This window comes from Prionailurus viverrinus, chromosome A1 (genome assembly GCF_022837055.1).
Source record: "Prionailurus viverrinus isolate Anna chromosome A1, UM_Priviv_1.0, whole genome shotgun sequence".
Taxonomy (NCBI): Eukaryota; Metazoa; Chordata; class Mammalia; order Carnivora; family Felidae; genus Prionailurus; species Prionailurus viverrinus.
The window spans coordinates 97,949,528-97,971,836 of NC_062561.1; the positions used below are offsets into that span (position 1 = coordinate 97,949,528).

The 22,309-nt window shown below is 36.2% G+C and overlaps 1 protein-coding gene across 3 annotated transcripts in view; it reads right to left on the minus strand.

The window, feature by feature from the left end:
- DTWD2 (DTW domain containing 2) overlaps nt 1-22,309 on the minus strand; it is a 201,300-nt gene that overhangs the window by 172,687 nt on the left and 6,304 nt on the right. For all 3 annotated transcript variants that reach the window (XR_007155486.1, XM_047874197.1, XM_047874208.1), the window contains exon 2: nt 6,602-6,692. Coding sequence is in view for 2 of the 3 variants with exons in the window: in XM_047874197.1 (XP_047730153.1) it covers nt 6,602-6,692 (91 nt within the window). In the remaining variant the exon portion in view is untranslated. The remainder of the gene's footprint in view (nt 1-6,601; nt 6,693-22,309) is intronic.

The window sequence follows — 22,309 nt, forward strand, 5'->3', positions numbered from 1 at the left end:
TTTATAGTACGTCAACTTGAAGATAACTGCCTAAATCTTTATGTCCAGAAAAAAAGTGCTGAAAAAAAAATAATAATGGGTCATATCAAAGGGACACAGAAACCAATCTTAATTTAAAGAGCTCTCAATGACCAAAATGGAACAATGTGAGTAACAAAGTAAGTAGCAAACTATTTGGATTATGACCCAAAATGCAAAATAAATAAATAGAAGAGGAGAGACAAATCTTCCTTATAGAAGAATTCCAAGTAATAAACATAAGTACTCCATAATACAGCAGGTGGAGCTTGCTTAATCTCTCCTACCCACCTGAATGCAGACTGGATTTATGGCCTACTTCCAAATAATAAAGGGTATAGAAAGAGGAAAAATATAAAAACTTTAGAGTGGGGAAATATGGTGACCATTCCTATAAACTCCATTAACTATCATCAGTGATTTTTTTTTTTCCAATGTCCTAGCTTCTAGCACTAAAAACCACCTTTTTGTCACAAGAATCCTATCCTTTAGGGCATGTGGGTGGCTCAGTCATTTGAGCATCTGACAGTGGGTCAGGTCATGATCTCACAGTTCACGAGTTCGAGTCCCACACGGGGCTGACCGCTGTCAGGACAGAACCCACTTCGGACCCTCTGTCCCCCTCTCTCTCCAACCCTCCACTGATTGAGCGAGCTCTCTCTCTCTCTCTCTCTCTCTCTCTCTCTCTCTCTCTTTCTCAAAAATAATAAATAACATTTAAGAAAAAAGAATCCTTTCCTTTATCCTAGTATACCCAACTGATTCACTATTTTGCCTGAGCCTCCTTCCTCTGGTTATTTTGGTCTACAGTGGTCAGTCACTGTCTGGCTCTTCTCCACCAGCCCAACTAGGAATGTCAAGCCTGATCAAGTAAGTGATGGAGTCCCTCTCTAACCAGTTCACCTACATACAGCCCCCGTTACCTTTATCAATTTATATAACACTGCTTCATATATCCTCAAAGTAAATTATTTCACCATGATAGCACAATACACACAGCATATTAATACACAAAACAGTAATGTTATACAGAATTTACTAAAGTAATTAAAAATAACTTTGTCATTACATTACATATGTTGGTAACAAAAACAAAAAGTATGGCTAGTAACAGTATTCATCAACCACTCACACACACATACACCGTTCAGGGACATTTTTGTGTCAACCTCTTTTGCCCCTAAGTCTCTGAAGTGTTGATTACAATAATACAAAAAGGTAAATCTAGAGACGCTGAGGACAGTTAAATTCATCAACCTAAAAGTTTGCAAACGAAATAGGAGAGTCAAAATTTGCTGGGACTGTAACTAAAAAGAAAATGCAGCAAGCCAGAGCTGTGAGGGAGCCTGAAACTAAGGTGGAGTAGCTCCTACAAGAAAAGGGAAGGGAGGAGGGGGGAGGAGGGGGGAGGAGAGGTTTAGGACATTTTCCAGCGTTTCCTACTGTCTTCTTCCCTCCTTACAACCTCTGAGACTACGATACATTCTTAAACCACTCTCCGAACTTCTATCAACATACAGATAAATGTCAAATTAAATAGTGCCAAAAGATCTACAATGTTCCCAGATACACTCCCCAATACCACTTCCCAGAAGCAATCACTTTAACTCTTTCAGCTATTTCCTTTGGTAGTTATCTCCATATTTCTATATAATGTGTCTTACTAATTTTTGATTTATCAAATTTAAATACTATCTACAAACTACCATTTATTATCATAATAGCTGACTTCAATGTACATAATAATACACTGACTGATTCATGTAATGCTCACAATAAACCAATAAAGAAGTATATCTTTTATCATGTCCATTTTACTAATGATGAAATGAAAGCACAGAGAGGTTAATTAACTTGCCCAGGGTTACAATTTACAGAGCTATTAAGGCTTTAAACTCAAGCAATCTGGCTCCTGAGCCCTTCCTCTTAATTAATGCACTGTGTCACAACAGCCCCTTAGAGTAAATGAGGATTTACCTTTCTTCCACCACTCCTTACTCTCATATCATCTAATATTTTTAGTTAAATCAATCAACAGTGCTTACATGGTTACATATACACTGTTCACGAAAGGTCATGTGGTCTCACAGAACAAGTCCTCCTTGTAAATATTTTTGTTATTTTGAAGGGTTTTATTTTATCCTTAAGTAATTTTCTACATACATATATCTACTCTTTGAAATGCTCCGTCATATCACCTCCATATCATCCGCTCCACCAAATCTTTTTTTTCCACAGCTCCCCTCCTAAAACCTACCCAAGTGGTCTTGATCACTTTTAATTTTGAATACATTTTTATTTTTTTAAAAAAAGTGTGCTGACATTAAGCACAAGGCAACCCAGTATTATTGAGTTAGATTAAAACTAGAAAGCTCCTTGGATGATAAGGAAAACAATATGGATGTACTTGCATAGAACTATACAAAACACACACAACTGTAGATGGATCACCTACACCATGAACTAACCATGAAAGAAAGAAGGGAAGGAAGCACAAAAGGTGAGGAAGAATGAATAAATGAAGGAATAAAGGAATGAATAAAATATTTGAAAGCATTTAAATTGCCACAAATCAATGAAAACACCTACTTTTCTGAACTTTCACTTTTTATTTTAATTTTTATTATTGAAGCATAGTTGACACACAATGTTATATTAGTTTCAGGTATACAATACAGTGACTTGACAATTCTATACATTACACAATGCTCACCACAATAAATGTAGTTACCATCTGTCACTGCACATTATTACAATATTAGTAACTATATTCCCTATGCTGAAATTTTCATTTCCATGATTATTTACTTTATAACTGGAAATGTGTACCTCTTAATGCCCTTTACCAATTTCACCCATCCCCCTACACCCCTCTCCTCTGGCAACCACCAGTTGTTCTCTGTATTTATGAGTCTGTTTGTGTTCTTTATTTGTTCATTTGTTTTGTTTTTTAGATTCCATGTGTAAGTGAAATCATATGGTATTTGTCTTTCTCTGTCAGACTTATTACACTTAGCATAATATACTCTCCATGTCTACCCACGTTGCCACACAAACGGCAAGACCTCATCCTTATTTTACAGGTGAATCATATTCCATTGTATGTAAGTGTGTGTGTGTGTGTGTGTGTGTGTGTGTGTGTGTGTGTGTGTACACCACCTCTTCTTTATCCATTCATCTACTGATGGACACTTAGGTTGCCTCCATATCTTGGCTATTGTAAATAATGCTCCAATAAACATAGAGGTGCATATATCTACTCAAATTAGTGTTTTCATTTTCTGTGGGTAAATACTCACAGATGGAATTATTGGTCACATGGTATTTCTATTTTAATTTTTTTAATGTTTATTTATTTTTGAGAATGAGACAGAGACAGTGCACACAAGATGGGCAGGGACAAAGAGAGAGGGAGAGAGAAAATCCCAAGCAGGCTCCGTGCTGTCAGCATAGAGCCCGATGTGGGGTTCAATCCCACAAACCATGAGATCATGACTTGAGCTGAGATCAAGAGTCAACCACTTAACCGACTGAGCCACCCAGATGCCCCTCTATGCTTACTTTTTGATGAACCTCCATACTTTTCATACTGGATGTACCAATTTATATTCCCACCAAAAGTGCACAAGGCATCCTTTTTCTTCATATTCTCAACATGTTATTTCTTGTCTTCTTGATACCAGTCATTCTGACAGGTGTATGGGGTAATATCTCATTGTGGTTTTGCTCTGCATTTCCCTGATAAGTGATGTTGAGCATCTTTTTGTGTGTCTGTTGGACATCTGTATTTCTTTCTTGGAGAAATGTCTATTCAGGTTCTATACCCATTTTTAATTGAATTATTTGTTTTTGGATGTTGAGTTGAATAAATTCTCTATGTATTTTGGATATTAACCCTTTATCAGATTTATCATTTTCAAACACCTTCCCATATTCATTTTGTTTATTGTTTCCTTCACTGCGGAGAAACCTTTATTTTGGTGCATTACCAGCACTATTTTTTACACTATATTTTTTCTTTTGTTTCCCTTGCTTCAGGAGACATATCCATAAAAATGCTGTTAAGGCCAACGTCCAAGACTTTACTGTCAATGTGTTCTTTCTGGAGTTTCATGGTTTCAGATCTCACATTTAGGACTTTAAACCATTTGGGGTTTATTTCTGTGTATGGTATAAGAAAGTGGTCCAATTTCACTGTTTTGAATGTAGCTGTCCAGTTTTTTTAACACCATTTGTAGAAGAAACTATCTTTTCCCCATTGCATATTCTTGCCTCATTTGTTTGTAGATTAACTGACCATGGAAGTGTGGGTTTCCTTCTGGGCTCTCTATCCTGTTCTATTGATATATGTGTCTCTTTTTGTGCTAGTACCACACTATTTTGATTTCTATAGCTTCGGAGTATATCTTAAAATGTGGGATTGTAACACCTCCACCTTTGTTCTTCTATCTCAAAATTGCTTTAGCTATTCGGGGCAGTTTGTGGTGATATGCAAATGTTAGGATTATTTGCTCTGGTTCTGTGAAAATGCTATTGGTATTTTATTTTATTTATTTTACTTTACTTTACTTTACTTTACTTTACTTTACTTTACTTTACTTTAGAGAGAGAGAGAGAGAATGTGAACAAGAGCAGGGGAGGGGCAGAGGGAGAGGGAGAGAGAGAATCTTAAACAGGCTCCACACCCAGCACAGAGCCTGATGCAAGGCTCAATCTCACCACTGTGAGATCATAAGCTGAACCAAAACCAAGAGTCAGACACTTAACCAACTGAGCCACCCAGGTACCCCTACTGGTATTTTAAAAGGTATTGCGCTGAATCAGTAGAACGCTATGGGCATTACAGACATTTTAAAAATGTTAATTCTTCCAATCCATGAGCATGATATACCTTTCATTTGTTTGTGTCCTCATCAATTTCATTCATCAACATCTTATTAGTTTTCATGCTAAAGGTCTTTCACCTCCTTGGTTAAATTTGTTGCTAGGTATTCCATTCTTTTTGGTACAATTATAATTGAAATCGATTTTTTTGTTTATCTTTCTGATACTTCATTGTTAATGTATAGAAACATAACAGATTTCTATATACTAGCATATCATGCAACTTTACTGAATTCATTTATTAGTTCTTGTAATTTTTTGGTGGAGTCTTTAAGGTTTTCTGTAGTACAATGTAATCTCAAATAATGACAGTTTCACTTATTTCTTACCAATGTGGAAGGCTTTGAAAACATTAAAATTGCCACACATCAATGAAAACACCTATATTTTAAATGCCATATTATGTCCGGAACCACAAAATAATGAAACGACATGATACTACATACACTGCAAAATGAAAAAAGCATTCACCATCAAAAGTGAAGTTTTATCCAAAACCATTACTGCTGATAAACTCATTTTTGTTATAAATTTGAGTTGCAGAGTGTTGCAAGTTTAAACGCAGCAAAATGGGGCACCTTGCTCAGTCAGTGAAGTGTCCAACTCTTGATTCCAGATCAGGTCCTGATCTCACAGTTCATGAAATCGAGCCCCACAGCAGGCTCTATAGTGATAGCTCAAAGCCTGCCTCGGATTCTCTCTCTCTCAAAATAAACAATAAAAACTTTTTATAAAAATAAAAAAATAAATAATTACAGCATAAATAATTATAGTGACGAAGCTGTTCAAATCCTAACAAAAGCATGTTGTTAACACTGAAAAAAGGGCTGCTCAATAAATGGAATCTTTAATAATTTACAATTAAAGAATAAGTGTTTTCATCATTTGGAAAAGGAAAAAGACTGATATCTTTAAAGACTTTGTTAAAGATTTAAAATAGCATATACTTCAGAAATTTAAGAAAAAAAATCCCTTCTTCAAAAGCCTAATTCAATAGATGATATCCTGAGTTCCCAAATGTTACAAGAATTTAACTTCAGTCAGTCTAAACCCATTTTGTACCATGCATCAACTAATTTTATAATGATTCTCTTTTATGGTTATCAATCAAATCCTTCCCTCCATTCTTCATTACTGCAGCTAATCAAGAGTTACAAACACCAGCACATGCATAATTCTCAGGTATATAAGAAAATATTAATTAAAAAGTCTTTATATACAACACATATGCTATAATATATACATATTTGTTCTATTCATTTAAAGAAACAAAACTTTATATATTCATTTTCTAACACTAAAATGCTAACATTATTTCTACTTATCAAGAAACATTAAGAAATATAAACTATGATCAAAATTTAAAAAGCAACGAGTTTCTTAGTTCTTCAATCACAAGAATCTCATTTTTTCTTCATGCAAAATGGTTGGGGTTCTCAATTTCTATACTATTCAATTACAGTTTTTTGTGAAACAATACTGTTTTATGAAATAACCATTTTTATCTGTCTCTAAAGCATATGACACTATACTATGATATAACATACAAAAGAAACTATTTTTTCCCAAAGACAAAGCATTTATCATCAATTTATTTTCAGAAATGTTAAAGAGCTGGGAGATATGAGGATATTCATTGGTGTGTTTTCTCTTATGTACTAATATTCTATTTGCAATTATGTATTTTATAAAATCTTACCTCTGCTGGATGTTGAATTATGTACAAATGAGTAGAGATATGCAGAGGATGCAATGGTAGAAATGGACACAAACATACTTTCTGAGGCCGGCTAAAGGGCAGAAAGAAAAAGAAAACCTGTAAATGCTTAAAATACAATGAAAGAACAATAACCCAAAACCTGAACATAATCCCTCTTCTCTATGTAAAGACATTTGCCAAAGCTGCATTCTTTTAAAATGAAACACCAAGAGTGATTCAATCAATTAGACTTTAGATATGAGCATTTGGAAAAAGATTCAAGTAAATTCTTTACCATCTATATAGATCAAAGTAACTCAAAAAAATCTGGCCTGAGTTATTAGTGAAGAATACTCATAAGCCATCAACATGGTCTTTCTATTCCTGAGGCAACACTTCTAACTTGCATTCCAAATCAAGAAAAGATCTGATGTCAAAGAGAAATTCGGCAACTCTTCTAAATCATCTGATATTGGAGGGAACAATATGATGATAAAATATAGGAATACAATTACTACCTAGAAAAGAGTTCTAATCAAACTTGCCATCAATCGACACAAAGAGCTTACCAATTGTAAGAAGAAACCCAAATGGGCCACCAGATTACATTTAGCTAGAATTATATCCACAGAATGTCTGGCCTTATCCATTTATTTTCCCTTTTGTTATTGTTTGTCATTTTTGTTTTACTTACCTCTTAGTGATGTACTATTGTTTTAGTAACACTTATACTCATTACAAAATTCAAATGGGATAAAAGTATACATTTCCATCTCGGTCCTCCAACCTAGGGGATCAGTTTCTTGTGTGTCCTTCCAAATGTATTATAGGAATATACATGGATCTTTTACCATTAAAACCTATATTTGATGTGTGTGTTTACAATATAAAATTCATCAAACAGCCAGATACAGTATATCATGGGAGTACATTTTCATGACAGGTCACTCTTACAGGCAAATGTTACATGCCATTACAACAGTACACAGTAAATCTCAAAAGAAATTCCCAACAGCATACTATTACTACTACAAAACTGTTATCAATTCCTTCTTCAGTTTAACTTATGTAGAGTTATAGCCTGAAGTAAGAAATGATTACATTAATAAACCACAGAGTGTGAGTAAATTGGTTCAATTAAATCTACCACCTCATTCTGTAAGAAAGTGTCAAACCTATGCTCCTGCTGAAGAAATTATCTAGATGATATCTTAAATGGAGAAACATATTGCACAACATGACCACGCCTCCCCTCTCCACCAAGGAACCTAGAATGGATGGTCAATCCAAGGAAAACCATCATAATCCACTTTCCAGTGATAGCTGACATGATTCAGTATGATTACTCTGCCCTACAATGGATTCCCTGTTAAGAATGGGAGCAGAGTTATAGGGATGGAGAGCATCTTTCAGTGGTCATAAGAAGAGTAAACACGAGTAAATACAGAGAGGAGCAAAGATGGTTGACAGAACTAGGTATATTGACAAAGAGGTCAAATGCTGACCTTTCTCCTCACTGAGCAGAAAGATGAAGAGGATGAAATACATCCAAATTCTAAAATTTTAAGTGGCTGACTTTTTATATGAAACTCTACATAACTAAAATGCACAATCCGATGTCACTAAAATTCTTTTGTAAAATGTAATTTAATATGAAACGAAGGCAATTTAAAAATTCAGAATTCAAATGGATATCACCTTAAACACCTGTAAGCTGTTTGACACTTAGACTATGAAAGAATGCAAAAAAAAAAAAAATCAAATATCCTATATAGGAAACATTCACATATCAGTAAACTCAAAAAATTGAAAAATCCAGTCAAGTAAACAACCTGAGTAGAAGCTATAGATTTCTGTGGGCATTACAACACTAGGTAAAATAAACCCTGAAAATAACATCTTTAGCTTATCACACATATAGTGATTATAAAAGTCCTCAGCATGACACTTGAGACACCGCAGAGAACTGCTCTGCTTTTCATGTCTGACCAAAACCTTTGTTCATAAAAGAAAAAGAAAAAAGAAAATTCAGTTACTTGAAATGGTAGTTTCCTTCCTAGGAACACATCTTTGAACTTTAGGAGGATTTAGAATTAAGTAGTTTGGAGAGTTCCACTTCCAGGAGGACAGGAAAAGCTGCTTCACAGACCAAAAGTCCAGTGAAATAAGCAAAGCTGACCAAAACTATTTTAAAAAACAATCACTGAATAAATAACCCAGAATACTGGGTATTTATCCAAAGAATACAAAAACACTAATTCAAAGGAACACATGTACTATGTTCATAGAAGAATTATTTACAGTAGCCAACATATGGACACAACCCAAGTGTCCATCGAATGATGGAAGGTATGGGGTGTGTATGTCCATACATATAGTGGAACATTATTCCGCCATAAAAAAGAATTAAATGTTGCCATTTGCAACAACATGGATGGAGCTAAAGAATAAAACGCTAAGCAAAATAAGTCAGTCAGGAAAGACAAATGCCGTATGAGTTCACTCATACGGGGAATTTAAGAAACAAACAGGCAAAGGGGAAAAAAAGGAGTAAGAGACAAAGTAAAAAAGAGACTCTTAACTATAGAGAACTGACGGTTACCAGAGGGGAGATGGGTGGAGGGATGGATGAAATAGATGATGGGGATTAACGAGTGCACTTGTCGTGATGAGCATTGGGTCATGCATGGATGTTTGGATCACCTTATTGTACACCTGAAACTAATATAACACTATGCTAACTTAAGTGGAATTAAAATATAAAGTTAAGAACAAAAAACAATCACTGTACGTCCCTTGCAATTTTCTAGGGCATATTCAAACAAAGAAACATTACTCAAGAAAATCTACTAAAACTTGGTATTGGGACCATTTGTGGCATCTGAGCCATAACCAATTTCTTACCCTGCCCCAGGTCAAGCTGACAAACTCCACTCCATGTAGGTGTGACCAAGAGAACCAACCTCCCTCTCAGTTCTTTTTTTTTTTCTTAATATTTATTTATTTTTGAGAGAGAGGGAGACATAGACTCCAAGGCTCCAGGCTCTGAGCTGTCAGCACAGAGCCCAACGTGGGGCTTGAACTTATGAACCGTGAGATCATGACCCGAGCCAAGGTGGGACACTTAGGACGCTTAACTGGTTGAGCCACCCAGGCGCCCCACTCCCTCCAGTTCTTAATCAAGGCTTATCCCTTATGTCACAAACAAGGCAGGCCACCAGCATTTCTCACCCCCTCCACTCCAAGCAGGCTAAATTCCTGGCAAGTGTGGTCAAGAGAGCAGAGGCTGCCTTCCTCCACACAGCCTTCCTCCTATAAAACAAGCTTTACCGCAGTGCAGGAGGCTAGCGATGCTAGAGTTCCAAGCGTCCTCAACCTAGTCTGCTCACAGAACTTAAGTTTGACACCAGAAGCAGCAAGCCACAGGCTTGCTCAGCCCTGTACCCAGAACACTGGCTAGGAGAGTCTGCCCAGGAGAGGCAGACTGTAAGAAAAGAGAGCTCTGAAGCTCTCCCTAAAGGGACTGACTTCATTTGAAACAGAGTGTGAGCAAGTTCAAGCCTAAGGGTGCTCTCAAAGACAATAACTCCTCTTAATAGAGACCAACAAGCCGTATCATAAGCCAGACAGGGAATCAGAAAGAACCATGGAAACAGACAACTTAAGAAGAGCCCACCTGCAGTCCGAGCAAACCTCAAAGAGTGGCCTCAAAAACTACCCCTGCCTGCTTGTAAGTGGATCAGACTGTTGAGATAGGTATAGCCTAGGGCACTGGATAGAAAGGATAGGACAATCAGCCGGTAATTAGTGGAGCCTAACAAGCAGGATGTTTTACCAAAAGAAGAAGGCATCTTAAGGGAAAGATCTGGAAAAGAGACCTTCAAAGAGAACCCTGGTAAAACCACTGCGATAGTGGTCTTCTTTAACAAAAACCTCTGAGTTGTATACCTTAAAAGAATGAATGCCACGACATGTGAATCATATCTTAATAAGGCTGTTGTTTTTAAAAATGTGAAAATGTGGTGGAAAAATAATGTTCAACCTAAATTAAGTAAGAGACAGGCATTTTGCTACTAGACGGCATTATGTTACGTGAAGGGGGGGCTTCCTTTCCTACAATGTAGGCTGCAGGAGGGCAAAGACGTGGCCTTTGCACTTTTCACCCCAGCACCTAGCATAACAAGCTACCAATGAATACTGCAGAACACATGATGGGATCCCTCTGCATTCCCTCCTGCCTCCACTTTGGGACACCGTTCTCCTCCTACACAATTCCTCATCCTACCCCTCCCTTTGCTAACATATCACATATTGATCTCTCCTTCCTTTCCTCTCTGATATTTAAGCAATTAGTTTGTATTACAAATGAAATTCAGAGTCTCAGATCTCCCTTTGCTGTAATTTGTGGCCATCCTGGTAAGCAATAACACCTGAGACAAAAAGATTTACCGAAGGAAATACTTACCAAAAGCAAAAAAGAAAAACAGCATTTTATGTGTAAAAACCATAACGATGATTTAAGCTAAAATTAATTCTTTTGGTTTCTACTTTGACAGGCTCATAAAACATCATTACCTATTTATTTTAAAGCATGTCCCCTCTATTAACCTAATTCTAGTTCTAATAAGCTCTAATAAAACTATAGTTCTTTAAAACATTTTGCATTCCAACTGATCAAGTTTATGTTTACCAAGTTACTTTACAATATAAATTTGGGCTTGCTTGTTACTTTAACAGCAAGTTCGCTCATAATTTCCTCCTCCACAATTGTTTGCATGCACTGCGCTGGTGACTAGCTGCTCAAGTGCTAAAGCATCTCTTACCAAACTACTGGATAAGTAGCAGAGAAATTGTTCTCCTCATTCTAAAACCTTCTCTGAAGAACAAACAAGCTTCCCTACGTCCAAACTTAACTCCTGAAGGTTTAAATATTTCAAATTGATAATGGATTAAATATAAATTCAACAAATTTTTATTCAAATATTTATTGTATACCTAATTCTGTGACAGAATTAGGCACTTGGGGCAATGTAACAAAGATTCCTGCCCTCATGGGGCCTATTCTATCTATCTATGCCAGAAGGAATTTTTTACAAGTTCCTCGCTTCCTATGAACTATTACAGTTGACAGGAAAATAAATACCAAATAACTACACATCGAAAGTGATTATTTATAATAGTAAACATTCATTTTAAAATAAAAATCAAGCTACTTCCAGAATTTTTGTAAATCTGGAGAAGAAATGTTAATGTCTGAAGAAATATCAACTGGCCAAATGGGTACAGGTTTGGGGAGTAACTATTAAGATATGTCACTGACAAGGTCATTCATTATCTTGCTAGGTGATCTTAAGCACATCAGAGATTTTCAGTGTCCTCCTTCACAAAGCTGGTCACACACCAAGAAAGTTCTGGGGAATAACTCCCAAATCGCAGGCAAAGGTTATAAAAAACATAATCATTTATGACTAGTATTTTTCAGCTAATTTATAATAGAATGACCAAAGGAGGAGTTGAGATTTTTCTTTCTTCTACATTTGCAATGCCTTGTAAAAGCAGAAGAGAGAAAATTTTACAATGCATTGCAATGTATTATAAATACTGTTTTCCATCATTAAGATTCATCTTCTTTAAAATCTATACAACCCAATTAAGGTTAATTACATTCTTAAAATATAAATGAAATTTTCAAATAATTTCCCTGAGGAAATTTTATGAAATAAGCTTTTTCTTCTTTTCTCATTAAAGATGTAGGAATAAATATGTAGGTTTCCTGTCAGACTAAGATTGACTGGCTTCCTCAGTGCATGCTATAATACAAGGGTACTCTGTCACTCCGGGCGTGGTATCTCTGACAGGCTGTAGGCAAATAAAATTGTATCTGACATATGACTAGCAATGCTAGGACTTAGAAAAAACATCTTTCCAAAGTTTAATTAAATTCTTATATAATATTCACTGAAAGCTATTTTTCTCATAGGACTGATTTTAATCAAGAAAATCTCACAAAGGCAAACTTTAAAAATTAGGAATAGATTTACAAGAATTATTATTTTTAAAGGATTTCTTTTATCTACTAAACAAAAGCAAATGTAGAACCCAGAAAAATAGTGCATCTCAAAGTTTCCAGTACTCAACAAAATTTTTATCGTCCCAACGGACTGAAAAGGCAAAGAACAAAGAGTTTTATAGCTTTTCAATAGATTAGCTGAAGAGATACACTGCATTACACATAAAAATGCCAAACTTTCTAATGTTAAAATAGGTTTTGAAAAAGTAAATACCACAGTGCCCTCTACCGTCCCTTTAAAGAAACTTAAATAATCTATAAAATACTTTTTAAATTTCTGAAACAATGTTCAGCATAACCAATGAAAGAAGAAACACATTTTCATTATTAACATATTATAATAAAAATCTAGTATAATACAGTATTAAATAAATTTTCATGTCATAAAGGTAATAAAAACATGTAACATCTTATCAGTTGTTAAGATGCTCTGACTGCTTCCAGTATAAATAACAATAATATTCTCATACCCACCAAAGTTGTTTTCATCACTACATTATTTTATAACTTCTTCTAGGAGTAGAGGAAGGATAGGTGTAGAAAGAAAAGAAAAACACTGATAGAGGAAGTAACGCCATAAAGAGAATATCTTTAGATGAGACTTTCAGAGACCTGTGCCCCAGACGGCATGTCTAGAGCAGTGGTTTCCAAAGCAGATTAAGTAAAATGACCCAAAGGAATGCCAAAAGAAAACATTACCATTTTCACTTTGAATTAAACATTACTAATATTTAGCATATAGAATAACATTCCCTCCTTAGGTGGTATGTCATACGGTAATATGTTAGGATAGGTGGTATCCTGAAATAAAAAGAGGCATTCCATAACAGGTAGGGTTCACAATGGCACCCACAAAGAAATCATACACACTTGTAAAGAATCTATACTGAAGAATCCATACTGAATCTATACTGTTCTAGTTACAAAATCACAAATGAATAAGTTTATGGCAGAGCTGTTTCTTACCTATTCCTAGTTCAAATGCTTCATCAGAGGTACAAAATTGAATCTGACAGGACAATAACTATCTTTTTAATTAAGTTTTTTATTGTAATTCCACTGTTGTTAACATACAGTATTATATTAGTTTCAGGTGTACAAGATAGTGATTCAACAGCTCTACACATTACTCAGTGTTCATTATGATAAGTATACTCTTTAATCCCCTTCATCTATTTCTAACCCTCCAGCCACCTCCCATCTGGTAACTATCAACTTGTTCTCTATAGATAAGGGTCTGTTTCTCGGTTTGCCTCTCTTTTTCCCTTTGCTCATTTGTTCTGTTTCTTAAATTCCACATATGAGTGAAATCATATGGTATTTGTCTTTCTCTGACTTCTTTTGTTTAGCATAATACTCTTTAGCTCCACCCATGTTGTTGCAAATGGCAAGCTTTCATTCTTTTTATGGCTGAATAATATTCCATTGTATGTACGTGTGTGTGTATACATACACACACATCTTCTTTATATAATTTGGCTATTGTAGATAATGCTGCAATAAACACAGGTATCTCTTTAATTAAGTGGTTTTGTTTTGGGGGGAGGGGGGTAAATACCCATTAGTGCAATTACTGGATGGTAGAGTAGTTCTATTTTTAACGTTTTGAGGAACCGCCATACTGTTTTCCACAATGGCTGCACCAGTTTGCATTCCCACCAACAGTGCAAGAGGGTTTCTTTTTCTCCATACCCTCACCAACATTTGTTGTTTCTGATTTGTATTTTCTGATTTGTTGTTCTGATTTCAGCCATTCTGATAGGTGTGAAGCGCTATCTCTTTGTAGTTTTGATTTGCATTTCCCTGATGATGACTGATGTTGGGCATCTTCTCATGGGTCTGTTGGCCATCTATAGTATAGGTCTTCTTTGGAGAAATGTTTGTTCATGTTTTCTGCCTATGTTTTAATTGGATTATTTGTTTTTTGGGTGTTGAGTTGTAACAGTTCTTTATATTTGGATACTAACCTTGTATCAGATATGTCATTTGCAATTATCTTCTCCCATTCCATAGGTTGCCTTTTAGTTTTATTATTTCCTTCACTGTGCAGGAGCTTTTTATTTTGATGTAGTCCCGATAGTTTATTTTTCCTTTTATTTGCCGTGCCTCAGGAGACATTCAGAAAAATACTATAGTGGCCAGTGTCAAGACATTACTGCCTGTGCTCTCCTCTAGGATCTTTATGGTTTCAAGTCTCACGTTTAGGTTTTTAATCCTTTTTGAGCTTACTTTTGTGTATAGTATAAGAAAGTGGTCAAGTTTCATTCATTTGCTTGTAACTGTCCAGTTTTCCCCCACACCAATTGTTGAAGAACCTGTCTTTTTTCTGATTGGATATTCGTTCCTACTTTGTTGAAGATTAATTGACCATATAATTGTGGGTTTATTTCTGGGTTTTCTACTCTGCTCCACTGATCTATGTGTCTATTTTTGTGCCCATACCATAGTGTTTTGATTACTACAGCTTTGTAATATAACTCTAAGTCTGGAATTGTGCTACCTCCAGTTTTGTCTTTCTTTTTTAAGATTGCTTTACCTATTTAGGGTCTTTTGTGGTTCCATACACATTCTAGGATTGTTTGTTCTAGTTCTGCAAAAAAATGCCGTTGGTATTTTGATAGGGATTCATTAAATCTATAGACTGCTTTGGGTAGTACAGACATTTTAATAATGTTTGTTACATATTTGTTAAATGGAATGTCTTTCCATTTCTTTGTGCTGTCTTCAATTTCTTTTATCAATGATGTACAGTTTTCAGAGTAAAAGTCTTTCACCTCTTTAGTTAAGTTTATTCCTAGGTATTTTATTATCTTTGGTACAGCTGTAAATGGGATTGTTTTCTTAACTTCTCTTTCTGCTGCTTCATTATTAGTGCACATAAATGCAAGAGATTTCTGTACACTGAGTTCGTGTCATGTGACTTTACCGAATACACTTATCATTTCTAGCAGATTTCTGGTGGAGCCTTTAGGGTTTTCTATATATAATACTATGTCATCTGCAAAGAGTAAAAATTGTACTTTTTCCTTCCCAGTGTGGATGCCTTTAATTTCTTTCTCTTGTCTAACTGTTGTGGCTAGGACTTCTATTACTACGCTTAGTAACAGCAGTGAGAATGGACACCCTTGTCCTGTTCCTGACTTTAGGGGAAAAACTCTGGGACACCCTTGTCCTGTTCCTGACTTTAGGGGAAAAACTCTGAGTTTTCCCCAACTGAGTATGCTAGGTGTGGGTTTTTCATGTAAGGTCTTTGTTATGTTTAGGTATTTTCCCTCTAAATCTACTTTGTTGAGGTTTTGGGGGTTTTTTGTTTTGTTTTGTTTTGTTTTGTTTTGGGGGGTTGTTTTCGGTAGCGTGCACACATGCACCTGACTGGGGACAGGCAGAAAGAGAGAGGGAAGAGAGAGAATCCCAAGAAGGCTCATGATGTCAGTACCAGAGCCTAACACGGACCTTGATCTCATGAACTGTGAGATCATGACCTGAGCCAAAATCAAGAGTCAACACATAACCAACTGAGCCACCCATGTGTCCCAAGGGGTTTTATCATGAATGGATGTTGTTGTACTTTATCCAATGCTTTTTCTACATATATTGAGATGATCTCTTATTGATGGGATGTATCACATTGATTGGTTTGCAAATACTGAACCACTCTTGCATCCTGGGAATATTTTCCACTTGATCATGGTGAACAATTTTTTTAATGTATTATTAGATTCAGTTTGCAAGTATTTTGTTGAGGATTTTTGCATCTAAGTGCATCAGAGATACAGGCTCATAGTTCTTTTTTTTTTTTTTTTTTTTTGTAGTGTCTTTACCTGGTTATGGTATCTAGGTAACACTGACCTCATAAAACAAATTTGGAACTTTTCCCTCCTCTTCTAGTTTTTGGAAATGTTTGAGAATAAGTATTAACTCTTCTTTAAATATCTGGTAGAATTTGCCTTTGAATCCATCTGGTCCTGGACTTCTATTTATTGGGAGGTTTTTGATTACTGATTCAATTTCATTGCTGGTTATCAATCTGTTCACATTTTCTATTTCTTCTTGCTTCAGCTTTTGGTAGATTTTATGTTTCTAGGAATTTATCCATTACTTCTAGGTTGTCCAGTTTGTTGGCATATAATTTTTCATAACGTTCTCTTACAATTATTTGTATTTCTGTGGTGTTACCAGTTACTTCTCTTTCATTTGTGATTTTAAGTCCTCTCTCTCTCTTTCTTTTTTTTTTTTTTTTTTTTTGATGAGTTTGGCTACAGATCTCTCAACTTTGTTGATCTTTTCAAAGAACCAGTGTGGGGAATAAGCTTAGAAATTCCCTGGACTTACACCAATGGGTTATCAAGGCATAAAGAATTAGAAAGCCATAGGATGTTTACACCCAAGTTTGGGTAAACAAGATTAGGTAAATAAGTATAGAGAAGGTGGGGCCAAAGCCCCAGTATAGAGAGAGCGGAGGAAAGTCCCCAATAAAGAACATAGGTATATGAAATAACCAAGATTAGGTATTCAGGGCGGAAGTGCCCCCCAATTTAGTACTATAGCAGAAAGCTGCTTTAACAGGAGGAAAGGACCAAGTTAGCTAAACAGGTGAATTGGACTGTAGACCACTGCTGCAGGTGAAGCTGCCCAGAGCAGAGCTGATTGGGGCTCTAATCAGAAAAGGTACCTTGTTAACCCTGAGGTTATTTGCTCTGTCTCATCCCCTGGCTAGCTAAGACAAACAGAGGTGATGCCTCATGTCCACTGTAAACAACCTTCCACCCAGCTGCCCAGCGCCAGGATTTTGTTTCGTATTAACCCAAAGGCATAACCCCCCATATTTTCAAGACCCATTTTTCCTCACGTCCATGAGTTAATGTTCACAGATTTATTGTCTCTTTGTGCACGTCCATCACCATGTTTGTAAGCCTTCTGATCCTAATAAAGGGTACAGAGGAAATAAGAGAACAAAGGCATAAAGCAGAACATGAAAAACACCTGTTCGAGGGATGCATTCCAGGTGGTTAGAAGAGAGGGTATGGGAAGGGTACAGTGGAGGAAGAGATGCAAAGGCTTTGGATGACACACTAGAGCCTCGACTCCACTGTGTACCTGAAATACAAGCATGGAAGGTCTCCAGGAAAGGAATAAAATGAGCAGAACCAGATGTTAAAAATCTAATGACCTCGGAGCACCTGGGTGGCTCAGTTGGTTAAGGGTCTGACTGTTCATTTCAGCTCAGGTCATGATCTCACCGTCTGCAAATTGAGCCCTGCATCAGGCTCTGTGCTGACAGTGCGTAACCTGCTTGGGATTCTCTCTCTGCCCCTCCTCCTGGCTCACACACGTGCGTGCACACACACCCTGTCTCTCAAAATAAATCAATAAACATTTTTTTTAATCTAATGACCTCTGTTTGAAACGGAACTGGAAAACAGTTTGGCAACTCCTCAGAAAGTCAAACACAGAACTACCACATGACCCAGCAATTCCATTCCTAGGTATATACCCAAAATTATTGGAACAAAAACAGATATTTGTGTGCCAAGGTGCACAGCAGCACTATTCACAATAGCCAAAAGGTAGAAACAAACCAAGTGTTCATCAACAAACCATTGTTATTTTAACAAATAAGAAAAAAAAATGAATGATGGATAAACAAAAGTGGTATATACATATAATTTAGCCATAAAAAGGAAAGAAATTTTGATATGCTACAACATGGAGAGAACTTGAAAACATTCTAAGAGAAATGTCAGACACAGAAGGATAAGTATTATATGTTACATGAAGAATCTAGAATAAGCAAATTCATAGAAATACAAAATAAAACAGAAGTTACCACTGGCTGGGCCGGGTGGGGGGAAGGTATGGGAAGTGATTATTTGATGGGTTCGGAGTCAACATTGACGATGATGAAAAAAGTGTTGCGTACAGATAGTAGTGATGGTTACAGAACATTACGAATGTATCAATGACACTGAGTTAGACAGTTAAAAGTAATTAAAATGAGGGGCGCCTGGGTGGCTCAGTCAGTTAAGCATCCAACGTCGGCTCAGGTCATGATCTCGCAGTTTGTGAGTTCGAGCCCCACGTCAAGCTCTGTGCTGATGCTTCGGATTCTGTGTCTCCCCCCTCCCTTGCTCATGCTCTGTCTCTCAATAATAAATAAACGTTAAATTTTTTTTTTAAAAATAGTTAAAATGGTAAGTATTATACATGTACATTTTAGCACAATTTAAAAAAAAAAAAGTAGCCTGCCAAGTAACACGTCTACATAGGCAAAGAGTCAGATATTTCTCCAAGAGGTTAACCCCTCTCGCCCTTTGCAAAGTCCAGAGACTCATTCTATAGCTTCATTTTTTTCCCCCAAGGAACTCTGGAAGACTTCTACTTACTTCATTTCACTGCTACCTTTTTTCCCACAGCCTTCTCATGAGGCTTCCAGTAGAGAAAACCAAAAAAAAAAAAAAAAAAAAGAGAGAGAGAGAGAGGAGAGAGACAGAGAGAAGCAAACAAATAAGTGAACAGGGGAAAACAAAATAAATTCCTAATCAGTAATATCTTCGAATTTGCCTTTCTGACTGAAAAATACTGACCTACTGAAAAATAAGAAACTGACCTTAGGCAGGTAAAGGATTCAAGAAATAAAAGCTCAATCTTAAAAAAGACAGTAATTAAAAAGCTCTCATCCCAAAATAACTAAAAACAGCCAGGGAACAGGAAAAGAATCTACAGATTCAAAGACCACGAAGAAACAGCTCACTGGAAATATTTATTATATGCAGCAGGAAAACAAGAGTAGTCATACTGCTCGCTTCAATATAATCTTTTACTATATGGTGTAGGAATAAAAGTATGAAAGCCCCTCACTAGTCACCTGACCCTGAGAGTCTATAAAAAGGAATAACTTTAAATCAAAGTTGTCTTATGTATTAAATTAAAATGCACAGGTAAAGCACTTTGTAACCTGTGAACCCTTTTTAAATGATACCAAATTTTCGACTAGACTACTTCTGAAAATTTTTTCTCACTACATAAGCACGAACAGAATGATGAATTATTAATTTTGGGCAAATGTACTTTAAAAATTAATGTGCTTTGATGTTCTTTGAAGAAAACTTCTATCCATCAGAGGGTAATGATATAATTCTTATTTTTCTTGGGGAAAATAAATCAAACATTTAGAAAGCTCTAACGTGGTTTTTAAAATTGGTCACTCCTCTTTGGAGACTTAATTAAGATTAAGAAAAAAAATTCCCTCTTAACATATATCATCTTTGCTCAACTTTGAACATATGATTAGTTTGCACAGTAATTTGTAAATCAGTTAGCTTTCCACATATATTACAAATGAACTACTTCAAAGAATAAACATATTTTCTATACCAATAGGAAAGAACAAATTAACTTCATACTTTTCTCTTAGGAATATGATACTTTTGATATGAACAAAGAATTAAATTTTCAAATTATCTAATTTTTTACTCTAAAAATCACCATCAAGAATCTAGTTGATTTTAGGGACTCCTGGGTGGCTCAGTTGGTTAAGCGTCTAAGGTCTCAGGTCATGATCTCACAGCTCGTGAGTTCGGCTCAGGTCATGATCTCACAGCTCGTGAGTTCAAGCCCCACGTCGGGCTCTGTGCTGACAGCTCAGAGACTGGAGCCTGCTTCGGACTCTGTGTATGTGTGTGTGTCTCTCTCTCTGCCCCTCCCCCATTCACACTCTGGCTCTGTCTCTGTCTCTGTCTCTCTCTCTCTCTCTCAAGAATAAACATTAAAGGACTCCTGGCTTAGTTGATTAGGCGACCAACTTCGGCTCAGGTCATGATCTCACAGTCCATGAGTTCAAGCCCCGCATCGGGCTCTGTGCTGACAGCTCAGAGCCTGGAGCCTACTTGAGATTCTGTGTCTCCCCCTGTCTCTACCCCTCCCCTGCTCACACTCTGTGTCTCTCTGTCTCTCAATAATAAATAAACATTAAAAAATTTTTTTAATTAAAAAAAAATTTTTTTTTAATTTTTTTAATTAAAAATTTTTTTTTTAATTTTTTTAATCTAGTTGATTTTAAATTTACCAAAATAGTTTGTTTTCTAAACCTAAGTGCTGATACCAATTCAATACTCTTAGTGTATTCTAAACTGATTCCCTTAGGAATCACCATTTTTCACTTGTACCTACCAAACTTGCAGTCTGATTCATCCCACTGCTTAAGCAGACCAGTCACAATAGTGTACATGAGACCCAGAAACAAAAAGCAAATCCCTACTAGTTAATAAAATAAACCAAGCAGGAATAGCTAAGGAGCTATGGTGCCCTGGACAGATCTCGCCCAACCCAAGGTCATGACCAATACTCAGCTCAACCAATACTGCTCAGAAAGGTACTCCCTGAACTGCTAGATCTTCGTATTCTCAAGGAAGCCAGAAATCTGGATTTTTGAGATAAACCATCTTGATTTTTAACTGTTAGAACTAATTTAAAAGCTGGTAAAATACCAATTCAAAGCAAAACATCTGTTGGCTGCCAATGTGTGGCTCTTGCATTCTTCTTAAACACCTGCAGTCTCCCCTCCATTCCTCTCTCATGATTTTATCCCCACCACTTTTTTTCTCCAGAATATCCAAACCTAAAGAATAAGGAAAGGTTAAAAATTTCAATAAAGGAGCTAGATGTTGTTAAAAGGTATAAACTTGGAACTAGAAGATGAATTAAGTTCTACAAATCAAATACACAGTATAGTGATTAGAGTCAACAGTAATGTACGATATGCAGATCTCCCTCAACTTACAACAGGGTTACATTCTCATAAACACATCAAAGCTGAAAATAACCTGAGTCAAAATGCATTTAATACACCCAACCTACCAAATACCATAGCTTAGCCAGGCCAACCTTAAATGTGCTCAGAACACTTATCTACTGTTGGGCAAAATCATCTAACAAAGACTATTTTTAGTAATGTTGAATATCTCACATAATTTATGGATTACTGTACTGAAAGCGAAAGACAGAATGGCTATATGGGCACAGAATGGTTGCAAATGCATTGGTTGTTACTCTCATGACCACACAGCTGATTGGGAGCTACAGCTCCCTGCTGCCATCCAGCATCATGAGAATATCGTACAACATACCGTCAGACCAGGAAAAAGTAAAAATTAAGAATTCAAAGTACAGACTCTACTAAATGCGTATTGCTCCCACACCATTGTCAAGTTGAAAAATCCTATGTTGAACCATCATAAGTCAGGGACTATACTTCAAATTTTCTGAGACTAGATCTTAAAACTTCTTTTTTCTCACCAGAAAAAAAAGATATAATAATTATGTAATCACAGCTAACACTACCAGTGCTAATCATACTGCATTATATAAATGTATCAAATCTTACATAATGTTATGTCAATAATATCTCAATTTTAAAAAAAGGAGTTAGAGAATACTAAAGCACAGGCATCTTTTTACTAAGCTCGAAGTAAAAATACTTCAGTTTAAAGTTTTTTTAATGTTTTTATTTATTTTTGAGAGAGATAGAGACAGACAGAGCACAAGTGGGGGAGGGGCAGAGAGACAGAGAGACAGAATCAGAGGCAGGCTCCAGGCTGTGAGCTGTCGGCACAGAGTCCAACACGGGGCTCAAACTCAAC